The following is a 13,191-nucleotide window of genomic DNA, read 5'->3' as shown; positions in this document are numbered from 1 at the left end:
CTCCTGCCGGCCGGGGGCTCCGCCAGGCCCGGCCCCGCCGCACTACAGCTCCCGCCTGCCCCGCGCCCGGCCGCAGGGCGGAGAGAGACAGAGGCGGGAAGGGAAGGAGGAAGGAAGGACTTCCCCGCCGCGGCGGGAACTACGCGTCCCGGCGTGCGCCGCTGCGGGCGGGGAGCGGTTCGGGGGCGGGGGAGCCCTGAGGCGGATGAGGGCGAGGCTGGCGGTGCGCGGCTCTGGCGGTCTCTGAGTTGTGGTTCCCGGGGGAGTGAGAGGCTCAGGATGTCGAGGAACGTAAGTGCTGTTTGCTCCGGCCCCGCCGCTGCTCCGTGCGGTGTCCGCCCGGCTTGGCCCGCTCGCCCCCGATGTGCCCGGGCTGCGCCAGGGCCCTGTGGCGGTCGCAGCCCGCCAGGCATCTCCGAATGAGCTAGATGAGAGGGACGGTGTGTGCTAATTTATTAATAACTCGATGGGTGAAGGTGTGGGTGTTAATGTCTTTTAAATGGGTCTTAATGTCTACTGACTTTGGGCAGCAGGTTGGTTGCCGAGCTGAGGCAGCTTGGCTCCTGACACAGAAAGTGGCTCTGCACAAGCCTGAACTTCCGAACTTTGGGGTAAAACAGTAGGTTCAAGGTGGGGGATATGTGGGAGGCGGTTCGGGAAGGCTCTGTCTACCTTCTGAGTAGCCAGTGGGGAAAGGAAAAGGGCAATATGCGGCTGGGAGTTCAGGATGAAAGGAGGCTGTGCCCTCCGAAACCTCGAGAGAGAAAACCCCGGGTGGACTCTCCCTCTATTCGAATAAAATTGCAGGACTTCTCTGCCTCCTCTATGCACACTGGCTTTTCGTAGCGTGATTTTCCGTGCACAGAGGAGTGCCATGTCCTGCCTTGCTGCGTTGGATTTGGTAACTCCCCACTAGCTGTGTATGCACAGATAAACCCCTGGGCTCTCATGTTAGTCCTGTGCCTTGTTTTGAGTTTTTGTTACCCTGGATATAATTATTTTAGACTGTGCAGGCACTTTTTTTACTGGTGAGATGAATCATAATTTGTTATTTATAGCAGTGTTTTAGCTGGTCAGGAATTTAGGGCTATTACTCATTTTGCCATGGCCTGAATGCAGGGTGTGGACTCCAAATACAGAACTGGGAGGCAGACCGAAGAAAGCTTGAAAATGTAGAACCACTATAATAGAAATTGAGTTTTTTTTCTAGCAGGCTGAAGTTTTATTTATTGAATATGTTTCTGGTATCAAAAGTGTGGTAAGGCATTTAGTCAGTGTGGGAAAGTTTTGGTCCAAGGCAAGGGGTTCTGGGCTGTAGGACAGCAGTGCTAGCAAAGCTAGAAAACTTGTTTTGAAACGGAATGCTTTCCCCTTTTACACCAATATTGCACTTTTGGTTTATTTTCAACAGTTCTCTGACCCAGGCAGCAGCAGAAAAGAGCATGTTAAAGTCACAAGTGAGCCCAAACCAGGGTTCCTGGAGCGGCTCAGTGAGACCTCTGGAGGCATGTTGATTGGACTTGTGACGTTTCTTCTGGCTTTCTACGTTCTTTTTACCAATGAAGTAAGTGCAATATTGTCAGTGTTTGTACACAGTATTATTACTTGACCCATGAGAAGAGGAGGTTTGGTCTGGGGACCTGGTGCTTATGCTCAGGATATAACAGAAAAGTGAAATCACAGGCCACAGGTAGTATTTCTGTGGAACTAGGCAGAGTAGAGACAGTAGCAGTGTGTGATGAGAGATAAGATACAAAGCTTGTAAACTGATGATGAAACAGCCTGTGCTAAGAGGGTTGCATGAGCCAGCCCTTTTTTTTTTCTTGAGATAACAAAAGGTCCTCATTTCTAGTGGTGTTACAATTACTTTAAAGAAATTCATACCCCATGTTGCAAAATTGGAGTAGTTATTTATTTGTTTTTTTCTCAGTATTATTTCTTGGTTTTAGATACAATAAAAAAAAAAGTTAGCCTGGAATCTTAAGACCCTACCATTGAAAACATACTTCTTTTGGTAATTTTTGAGTGGATAGCAGAATTCTGTGGATTTTCACTTAGAGACTTCTTTTCATACCTCTACAAGAGGAAAAATAACTACTCCAAATTTTGATGACTTTGCAGAAAAAAAGCACATCAGGATATGATGGTGAGGCAGGGAAAACTTCTCCTAAGGAGCCAATATAGCTGCGTGGAAAATGAACTGTAATTTGTATCATTTTTGCATTTATTCAGGAATGATGAAGAAGGTAAGAGCTGCAGAGCAGTAAGTTTGGATCCATGTAGGAAGAATCTGGGTCTGTTTGAGAAGCTTAGTTGGTGTTAGTGGTCCTGCTGCCTGGCTGAGAAGTACTGCCCCAAAGTGGCTCAGACAGAGAATGGAGAAGTACAGGTGTGTTTCCAAAATATGCCTTGGGCTGAATATACAAGCATTCCTTGTGGTCATCAGTTCACTTGTCTGCTAACCATGTTCACAAAATGCTGCTGTGATGTTGATTCTCCACAAGCTGATTTCTATTTTGTTTGTTGCAGGGGCGAGCTTTAAGGACAGCCAGGTCTCTTGATGAGGGGCTTTCTCTTGTGGTCCCTCTTGACAGCATCCACAGCATCTCTCAGCAGAATGAGGGGAGACTGGTGCACTTGGCTGGAGCTTTGAGTACATCTAAGGTAAATAAAATAGAATCTTGAAGGATATGAGTATTTCAAGCTTGGAGGGAAGGAAAAGTCTTTGCCAATTAAAGTTTTGTTTGATGTCCAGGAAAAAAAAACATGGCTTTTCTCCTCCTCTATGCATTGGCAGCTACCACTCAAGCTCTGGTTCTTGGCCTGGAATCAAGGAGATGCTGAATGGCCTTGCACTCCCTTCTTCAAGCCAAGCTGTAGCTGTGTTTACCCTCAAGCTGCCTTTTGTGGATAATTTCAATTGCCATTTGTGTAGGGAATCTGTTGTGTGTTATGATATTGTGAAGTCTTCAGGCTCTTGCAGCACAGGAGCTCTGCAAGTTTTTACTTTTCAGTAGTGGTAACATTTTCCATGGTCCACCCACATTGCAGAAGGTAACACAGCACCTTCCAGCAAAACAGAATCTCCTGGTTTAAACACTGACAACTGTAAACCCATAGTCAGCAGTTCTAGTTTCATTCTTCACTATGACAATAACATTTGATTATGATTCTTCAGGTCAGATTTGCCAGAGACATTCCTTTTTGTCTTTCAAACATTTATACTGTGTTCACCTGTGTGTGAGATAGTGCTAGCTGTGAGATATGTAAATATTAACAGTGAGATATGTAAATATTAACAGTGAGATATGTAAATAGTTTCAGTAGTAAAAGCACAGTATTTGAGGTTGTGACGTTCAGCATTCAGACTGACTTGCATTTTCTTTAATTTTTGCACAGCCTTTGTTTGACCCCAGCTATGGGCTCTCCATCCAAGCTGTCAAACTCAAGCGTAACGTGGAAATGTACCAGTGGGTTGAATATGAAGACTCAAAGTAAGTGAAAATAATCTTTAAAAGTAGTTTGAGGCTGTTGTGTTACCAGGATCCTATCACAATTTTTTTCCTTTCCTTATACCAAAGGGGAAAAAAGAAACCAAATAAAAATCCCTCTTCATAGCCAGAGAATTCTAGAACTCTTGGATTTTTTTTCCTTTAGAGAATCACTTTAATTTCCTTGAGAGATGTTAACTGCTCTGCTAATAGTTGCAACCCAAATAGGGAAAGCCTTCTTGCTATTGCTAATATTCCACTGATGGTAGTATGTATTATGTAGGTGTGACTGCACAGAATTTATATGCCAAATGTCTTTCATGTCATATAAAAGAAAGGTTAGAGGTAGTGAAGGTGTGAAAAATGATTTCTCAGTTTTAACGTGCTTATGGTGCAGCATCTGTTAGAGACTTGATTTGGCCAGTTTATCTCACTGTACTTAATTCTTGTTCCTCATCAATCTAGTTAGCACCTCCTTGTTCAAAATGTGGGAATAAAAAGGCTGTGGCTGTTGAGCATTTGTGTACAGTTTTCTCCTGGTACAGAAAAATCTCTGTCTTCAGAACAGGTAGTTCAGAGAAGAGTTAGATGATGTAAAAGTCTGTATTGCCAGAGATCTGTCTGTGCATTTCATTGGTGAAGTGGATTCTGCCCTGAGCAGGGGTGTGTGTGCACTGGTTTGGTTCTCATCCCAGCCCTTTTTCTCTGCAGGGAATATGAGGAGGATGGTGAGATTAAGAAAGAGACAAAGTATTCATACAGTAAGTTGATCAACAGAAAGTCTCTTTTATGCATGTAACTTTGAGCTTTTGTGTGTGTGTGTGTATTTTGATTTTTATTTCCTGAGCTAACTGAGGTGAAAGGAGATGTGTTGTCAGCAAGCAAGGGCTACAGAAAATCTGAGTCTTGTTTTGAAACCCCTGAAAGTTCAGAGGAACATCCAGGGATAGGATGCTTCAGAAATAGGGCCCATAAGGTCCTCAATGACCAGTGATGGGAGTATGTTTGAAGCTCCACCTAAGATTACACTTCAGACATGGAGTGATTGGGAATATGTCAACTGTGAGCAGAGGAGAATAGACAGGGAACAGCAGGTTAGCTCCAGCCTGTAAGGGAGCCTGTTGAGAACCTGTTTAGATGTTGATACCAGCCAGTGAAAACCACCAGCACCTTCTGATGTGCCCTGTGGCTTTTGCCAAGTGCTTTTTTGGCAGGAGCAGAACTGAGTGCGTTGTTCTGATCTACCCAGTGGCAGAAAAGCACTCTGAGTCATTGTGTGCTTGGAGATTGGTCTCTGTGCTTCATTTATCTCTGATCAAAGCACATGGATGTGTAGCGTGGGCGTGCAGCAGTTTCTGGGTGTGATCATATAACTGCTCAGCTGAGTGAAGCATGGGGACCCTGTGCCATGGAGGTACATGAGGGGCAAAGCTGCTGGTTGTGAGCCATGGAAAACAGGCTCACAGTGATAGGGAACAAAAAGAAATGCCATCTAAAAAATCAGCTGTCCTCTCAAGATTGATGGATTCTGTCCCATAAATGTCCATGTATGCCAACCATGGACCCACACAGCTGCTTGATTACTCTCCCCTCAGCAGGACTGGGCAAGAAATTGGGAATGACAGGAGTGAAGGACAGGTTGAAAGAAATATAAGGGGATGGGTTTCCAATTACTACCATGGGCAAAACAGACTCTCCTTAGGGAAATTTTATGATCAATAAAAATAAATATTTAATTACTGACTTGTGTATTTGCAAAACACATTTGGACTCAACCTTTCCTGGGCTCAAGTTCACTCCAGACTCCTCTCCCTTTGCCCCCTGCTCCTTGTTATCACAAAGCCAGTTTATTCCCAAAGAGCGGAGCCAGGAATTAAAGCCTGATCATGGAACATGCCAAAAAAAAAATCTGAGCAAAGTTGAGTTACAATTTTATCCCAAAAATACCTTTTTTCACCCTAAATTCTGCCATTCCCTGCTAACATGCTAGGAGGAGGGATCTGTGTATCAGTGCAATGATAGACATTGATGTCAACAGTATTACTAAAAGTGTAACCTAGAACTAAATGATTGAGAGGTGTCTTCAGTAACTGAGATCTGAGTGTCCTTTACTCAACCTTATCATTCTGTTTAGATACAGAGTGGAAATCAGAAGTTGTGAACAGCAGAAATTTTGATCGAGAAATTGGACACAAAAACCCGAGGTGAGGCACCATCTGGCACAGTCCCCCTGAACTCTGTCACTGGATCTGAGCAAGTATGAAAGCTAAATGACTGATTTCATAACAGAGTGCAGTAAATGGAAACTGCTGCTCTTCTGGTAGATGAGAGAATGAAGACATAAAGAAATTAGAGCAGCTCCAAGAGTGATGCCTTAACTTGTTTTTATGGTTGCAGCAGTATACAGTCTAGACAGTCTCTTCATGGATTTGTTTTCACATCATGACAGTCATTTTTAGCTCTTTGAGTTTCTCCTGATATTTGCCCCAGTACCTTTTCTGTTCTATATATTGCATACTGCAAATCAAGAATTTGATCATAATCCTGGGACTAATCAGGGACTCTCTCTGTTCCTCAGTGCCATGGCTGTGGAGTCTTTCACTGCTGTTTCTCCTAACGTCCAGGTTGGCAGCTTTGTTCTTTCCAAGGGTAAGGGTTGTTTTGTACTGGCTTTGTGTCTGCTGTTGCATCAGCAGTGGACTTTGGTTCTTTCCACAATAGCTGTCATGTCAAGTGATAATCAGGAAGCCAGCCAGCAAATTGGCCATTCCACGTTAGACACTGGGCCTCAGCTTGGTGCTTTGTTCTGCTTAGGTCTCGTGGATAGAATCGATGATTTCAAGCAGCTGAGCTTGTCACACCTGGAGGATCCCCATGCTGATGTTACCCGAAGAGAAAATTATTTCTATCACAGTGACAACCCCAGGCGTCCAGAGGTAAGATGGGAAAGAGAAACTAAAGCAGTGATTGATTACCTGTGTGTGAAAAAGAAATTGGGGCATGTCTTATTTCTGTTGAAATGTATAGAAAATGGAGTGCAGACCATCACATAGGATGACTCCCTTAGTGCAGCCGTAGGGAATGAGTGCTTCTCTTGCAGAAAGCTTCCAGTCCACTTCTTTATTCTCTGTTTTAATGAGTCTGCTGTGCTTTTAGGGATGGTGCTGGGAGGTGGGTTCCACCTCAGCCTTGCCCTATTGAGGAGTACAAACAGCTTGTTGTCACATTGTGCTGCCTGCCCTGTTTTGCCAAAAGATGGAATGATGAGGGATGAACAAAGCATATCATGTGCTCCTGCAGCTTAATCAGAGGGGATATTACAAAACAACGTTTCAGCTCTCATGTTTCAGTGGCCAACTAGCCCTGAAAAAAAGGACAGCTTGGAAATCATTCTGGCTATCTCTTGCTTGACATAAATGTTCAGAAAAAGTGTTGATAAATAAAGGATGTTCCTGTGCTCAGTTGTCTTTCCTGTGATTCCCCTTTGTAAAACAATCTTTCTTGACTTCCAATCTTCTCTTGTTTGTAGGTGGGAGACCTTCGTGTCTCTTTCTTCTATGCAGGTCTGAGTGAAGATGATCCCCATTTGGGCTCTGCTGACAGGGTGGGTCTTCAGCTGTTTCTGTATTTTGCAACTCTCTTCCCACCTCAGAAACCAGTAAATATTTTTCCCTCTCTGCCAAGGTGACTGTGATTGCTCGGCAGCGAGGTGATCAACTGGTTCCATATCATACCAAGTCTGGAGATGTTCTGGAGATTCTGTACCCTGGGGACCTCTCTGTGGAGGTGAGATACCACATTCTTCTAGTGAGGGGTTAAAAGCTGAGGTGGAAGTGCAGAAGCAGCAGAAGATGAAGCTCTTGGTCTCCTTCAGACCTGCTCCAGAGGAGGAGATACTCATATAAACATTGGCTTTTCTCTCTCTTTCTTGGACAGCAGGTTGTAGCCTGTGTTTGCTTCCAGGTTTCTGCACATTCTGGCTGTTTTCTTGAAAGATTGTTTCTGTGCCCTCTCATTTTGTTGTTATTTGCTCCTTGATTGTTTCCCACTTACACATGCAAGCACATGCTTTTGAACAGGTCACATGTAAAAATAGTAAAAATCAGGGTTTAGTTAAATAAACCATTAGAGTTATTCTCTTTTTAGCTCCTAATAACAGGAGTTTAGGCTTGTTTGAAATGTTTATTACTATTCTGGCTGAGAAAGACCCTTCAGGCAGAGCATTATGCTTCAATAAATCCTGCATGCTCCAGCAATTTGGTGATTCATTTACCTCTTTTAGTAGGTTTGTTTCCGTTAATGATTGTTCCATGCCCTGCTGCAAAGAAAGCAGATGTCAGGAGTTTACAGGTGCTCCCAAAAGCAGTTAGAAAGCCTTTGTTCTGACTTGAAAGAGTAGCAGCAGAATCAACCCTCTGCTCTAAGCTCCAAATCTTCATTAGACAGAATTGTTTCATTGAAAATGAACTGGTTACAAATAAATAATACATTGAGTACTTGTATGTGCAAATAGTCAGTCTTACACATCTCTTAGCATTTAGTGCTTTCTAATGTCCCAGCCATCTTCATGTGAACATTTTGTTGAGCCAGAGGGTCACACAGCCCATCTTGGAAAGAATCTTAATCAGAATTTGTGCAAAGAGATGCTTTGCTTTGCCTGATGAAATGCACACATACCTTTTAGGTTTCTTCCCTGTATCCAGCTTGCTCTCTTTCACACACTTTACACACCTTTCCCTCAGCCATCAGTGGATATTGCCTCTTCTCTCTTCCTTCAGAGTGAAGTCAGACTCTTCCTTCCTTATGACAGTTACTTATTAGTGTCTTATTTTCCACAGGAAGGAGAATGTGTCCAATTGCAGCAAAACCTGAGTGCTTTCTGCCTGTGGGTAGTGTTGAATGATGCTTTTTAGGTTGTTTTAGTTATGAAATGCCAAGTTTCCCCCATGCTGCACTGTTCAGTCTATTGCAGTGTACTGCCATACTGCACAGACCTTGCAGAATGAGCTGCAATGTATTTTCTGCAAGAGTAGTTGTACTCCTAAAGTGCTCTTGGCTCTGCTTGGCTCATAATGTACTGGAATTAAGAGGATCTTGAAAAAGAACAAGAAACAGGCTGCATGTGATGGTGTTTGCTTTCAGGAGGTGTTTCAGAAGGAGCAGGAGGGTAACACCATGAAGACCTGGGCCCTCCGTGCAGCTGGCTGGCTCTCAATGTTTGTGGGCATCAGCCTGATGACCAGGATCTTTTACACATTAGGTAAGTTTTTCACAGACTGGCAAAATGATCTAGGAACAAGATTGTAACCTCTAGGGAGTTAATTCATTTGGAGATCAGGAGAAATCTCTTTTGAACTCAGATTTTATTTGATCTGAAAAGTCACTGCAGGTAAACAGGACCACAAAACCAAGTGGTTGCTTTGTGAACATTACCAAAACCCCACACAAATAACTTTTACCAGTCTCAGAAGATCCCAGCCCAGTACTCACCAAAATAAAAAGCTGAGGCATGTGTTGGGCTGATTCTTTTAAATCTAACTCAAGGTGCTGCAGTACAAATACTTTCTGCACCCACACACAACTGGTCCCCCCAACAAGTCCTAATCAGCAGTTCTATTGAAATATGTTTTTGTGTCTGGTGATTCTACACTATTGTAAACAAACAGCAGAAAAAGTTTCTGTTTATTCTTTTAATATCAAAAATGCTGGAGTTAAACCAGAAAAACAGGACAATGCCTCAAACTTGCATAAACTTCAGACATCAAAGATATCATTCACTTTGTAGATGTGAACCTTTTTTTTTCTGATTTATTTATCCATATACATGCTGCTCCAAGATTTATTATTGCCAGAAAGGAATTCTTGTGCTAGCAGCTTGTACCAGTTGCCCTAGACTTGCTCTATAGCTGCAGGGTTGTCTGTCTCCTCTGCCTCTCAAGCCTTGGACAAATCTTCAGACTTCATTTTGGATTACTTCCTGTGTGAAGAGATGAGGATAGCATTGCCTTATATGTTTAACTGTTGCTTAATGATCAAGTGTCTTGATGATGCTCTGCTGAAGTGCCTAATCCAGTGCTCTAGATTATTACAGCGACCTGAGGAAGGTCTCCAGGGTGAGAGAAGGATGAGAATCTTGTTTGATGATCAGAAGGCTGGATTTATTGATATATGATATATAATACATTATTACTATACTAAAAAGAATAAGGAGAGAAGTTGTAGAGGCTGCTAACCTAAGAATAACATAGAAAAGAATCCCAAAAACAAGAGAGTTCTGTGTCACTGTGTTCCAGAGAGCTTGCCCTGTGATTGGCCCTTAATTGTACACATGGGACATGAACCAATCACAGGTGCATCCTATTGCATTCCACAGCAGCTGATAATCATTGTTTACATTCTCTTTCTGGAGCCTCAGCTTCCCAGAAGATGAACAAGTCCCAAAGAAAGGATTTCTATGAAAAAATGTCTGTGACACTGGATAAATAATTTGAGTCTGTTTTGTGATTGCAGCTGTTAGGGTGCACATCCTAGGCATGAATCAGACTTCTTTGTAAACTGTCATCTTGCCAACTGCTGCATGCCATGTTTCATTCTCCCTGCAGTGGACTGGTTTCCCGTGGTGAGGGAGCTGGTGAGCGTTGGCCTGAAGGTGTTTGCGGTGTGTGTGGCCAGCTCGCTGTCCCTGCTCACCATCTCCGTGGGCTGGCTCTTCTACCGCCCGCTCTGGGCCCTGCTCCTGATGCTGCTCTCCGCTGTCCCCATCCTGGTGGCCAGGACCCGTGTTCTGCCCAAGAAGCAGCAGTGACAAGGAGGTGCTCTGGTCTTGAGCTGAGTCCTGGTTAGAACCTTCCCAAGTGCATTTCTGCCCGGTTCCTGCAGCAAGCTTACAGCAAATCACAGCTCAGCAGCGAGCACTGAAAGCTGGGGAGGGGGCTTGGGTGGGATTATTGGTACATGTTATCCACAGGACTATAGGATGCTGTTTGTGGGAAGTCAGTGACACCAGCTTTGGGGGAAAAAGCATTTTAGGTGTGGGTATTGATGGTGAGTTAGTGAACAAGCAGATTTATACCTCTTACTGCTTAGTAATTCCCCCTGATTTGGGAACTGGCAAGTCCTTGCTGGGTGGGGCACCTTGTGTGTTTGGGAGAAAGTGCCAGCTGCATCCCATGGACCCTGGTTACATGTCCTTGGGAAATGCGTGTGCCTGCCTGCCTCTGACAAACCCTCCCTCTGCTGCCTTTCCTGGTTTGCACAGTCAGGAACACTCCTTTGGCTGGTGTGTTTGGCAGTGCATATGTTCAAAGGGAAAACATAGCTTAGGTGAATTCCACAGAATACTCATGTAAACTCTGCTTTTGGACTGAGGATTTTCAAAGTCATTGATGCAATGAGTGGCCAGGTTAGCAGTGCTCTGAGGTTGGGCAGATTTATCAGGACACATTGATTTCCCCCAGGTTTTAAGTGTCTGAACTTGGTTTTGGTTAAGCATCCAAAATTATAGCCTGGACTGTATCAGAACAGTTTCAAAAATTTCACTTCAAATTGCACTTAAAAGGGTACTAACAGGTCATTCACGTGTAAATAAAAAACCTACTGCCTTGAAACAACATTGACTTTTATAACCGAATGTGTAGTCTAAAATAGTTGGGGGTTTTTTGGCTGTGTATACTGTTCCTTTCTTTAATTTCACTTAGTAAGGACAATGAACATACTCTGTGAAATTAAGCAATGGAAACATTTTTGCCTTATTAGTTTTCATGGATTTTAGTAGCCTAAATTGGTAGTTTTGCATCTTGTTAGAGGAATGCCTTGTAGTGTTGTGATGGCTCATGTTTATCTGCTGTAACCAGTACTTGAGGTTAGAGACACCCTTAAGTCTCTCCAGCAAGCTAGAGTCTGGCTTCCAGATGGAGCCCCCTACACTACTGTTTTGGGGTTTTTGTAAGTATACACAGTTCAGTACAAAAATAATGTTTTCTATTATGAAATCTATTTATGACCATCAGAGGAGTGTTCTCTGTACCAAAGGAATTTGACTTGAACATACACAGAAGTAAACGTTTGCTAGAAGTGATACTGAAATAGAAATCTGAGTGAGAAATCATAAATGTTTTGAGAATTAGTATTGACTTTTTTAGTCCTAATTACTCTCATTCTTTTGGTATTTGAATAGTCAGTTTGGTCTCACAGCTCTGCCTTGGTAAAACAAGCAGGGAGTGAAAGGGCAGGTACAGGAGCTGGCCTGGTGCATGCCTGGTGTGTGGCAGTGGTGCTGCACAGCCTTCCTGCTGCTCAGAACACCTGCTCATGCTCCAGCAGTCAGCAATTGTGCTCCACAGGGGAGAGAAACTGGTTTTGAACTGCTGCTGTTTTGCCCATGATGCAGAATGCTAACCAGCATTACTTATTGGAAATGAAGTGACAATTTTCTACTGAAGTGCTGAGCTTTTGTATATTTAATAAAATACTGTTTTCCAAAGGTTGGTCTGTAGGCTTTATTATTAAATTCAAGTATTGCATGTTTTATATCCAGGAATAATGTAATGTCCAGGTAGTTTGTAGCTTCCGCAAGAACTAGTTTCCTATTGTTGGGTTTTATTTTCCTGCAAATATTCCTGGTTTGGGAAGCTGCTCTCTGGCCTGTGTACTGCTGCCAGCCTGACATGGATTTATTTCCCATTACTGACCAAAGAAGTCAAGTCACTTCCTTGCCTCTCTAAGATCATTGGAAAAATATAATGAATCAACCTGACTGTTACAGCCCCTTGTGTTTTAAGGAGACTGGGAGTTACCTGTGTATTCCAAAAACAGACACCATACTATTTTTTTCAAACTTTATTTTGATCTACAAATACAGTACAAAAATAGATTTTCTTCTGAACATAGTTACATGAAAGCCATTTTCTTACATCTCCTACTCTGTGACAATGTCTAAATTATTTTCCCCTCCATTTTTGAAGAGACTGTGTCAGTGGTCTTTAGATACATACTGCCAAAGACAGATCAGTATTTCTACTACAAAAGTGCAACAAAAGCTTATGTAGATTTAATATTCCTCTCTCAACAGATTTTTAATGCTATGGTACTGGATAACAATTCTGTGGTTCTAGTGAATTTTGTTCCATCAGTGAGATTTAGCCAGTTTTATGTGTTTTGCTCCAGAACAGGATCTTGATAAGCAACAGAAGCAAATATGTATATATTCAAATTGCTTAAGAAGACATATTGAAGCCTAAGCTGGTAATAAGGACAGGGCTTCTCCCTTCCACAGCACAAGATTTCTGAGAGCAAATAAAGATGGCAGGCTCAAAAGCCAAACTTACATTACAAAATGCAAGTACTCTTTAGAAAATACTAATTCTTCCATATTCTGATTTTCGGGGTTTGTTTTAGACCTCAAAGGAAGTGTTTCCCCCTTGAGACAGGCCAGAACTCTACCTCACCACTGATTTGGGTAAGCTATGGATCAAAGGAGGCATCAGCATTCCTTTGGCCACCTCTCTGCAGACATAAAAAGCAGCTGGATGCTTTAGTTCTGAGCAAGCAGGAAAAATGAAAACAAGAAAAATGGGAAATGAGACTGTTGATGACAGGAGTGCCTCAGGAAACTCAACTACTAGTGCTGAGTGATACAAAAGAGACCAAAAACCCCAACAAAGCAAAGTGATCTTGGGAAGTGCAGCTCTTCTCCCAAGTC

General features: G+C 43.0%; 1 protein-coding gene across 1 annotated transcript; it reads left to right on the top strand.

Moving 5' to 3' along the window:
• Positions 1-7: 7 nt before the first annotated feature.
• TMEM43 (transmembrane protein 43) lies at positions 8-13,169 on the top strand. The gene is made up of 12 exons (XM_054280688.1): positions 8-291; positions 1,412-1,564; positions 2,530-2,664; positions 3,400-3,494; positions 4,203-4,252; positions 5,626-5,695; positions 6,070-6,140; positions 6,306-6,427; positions 7,021-7,095; positions 7,176-7,277; positions 8,634-8,751; positions 10,094-13,169. Exons 1-12 carry the CDS (start codon positions 280-282, stop codon positions 10,294-10,296), a joined length of 1,206 nt encoding a protein of 401 aa, XP_054136663.1. The 5' UTR covers positions 8-279; the 3' UTR covers positions 10,297-13,169.
• The last annotated feature ends 22 nt before the right edge of the window (positions 13,170-13,191 follow it).

This window comes from Melozone crissalis, unplaced genomic scaffold, assembly GCF_028551555.1.
Source record: "Melozone crissalis strain CALT ecotype California unplaced genomic scaffold, PUWL_Pcris_2 ptg000029l_1, whole genome shotgun sequence".
NCBI lineage: Eukaryota > Metazoa > Chordata > Aves > Passeriformes > Passerellidae > Melozone > Melozone crissalis.
The sequence above is the reverse complement of the archived record's forward strand: the minus strand, read 5'-3'. Positions and strand labels throughout refer to the sequence as shown.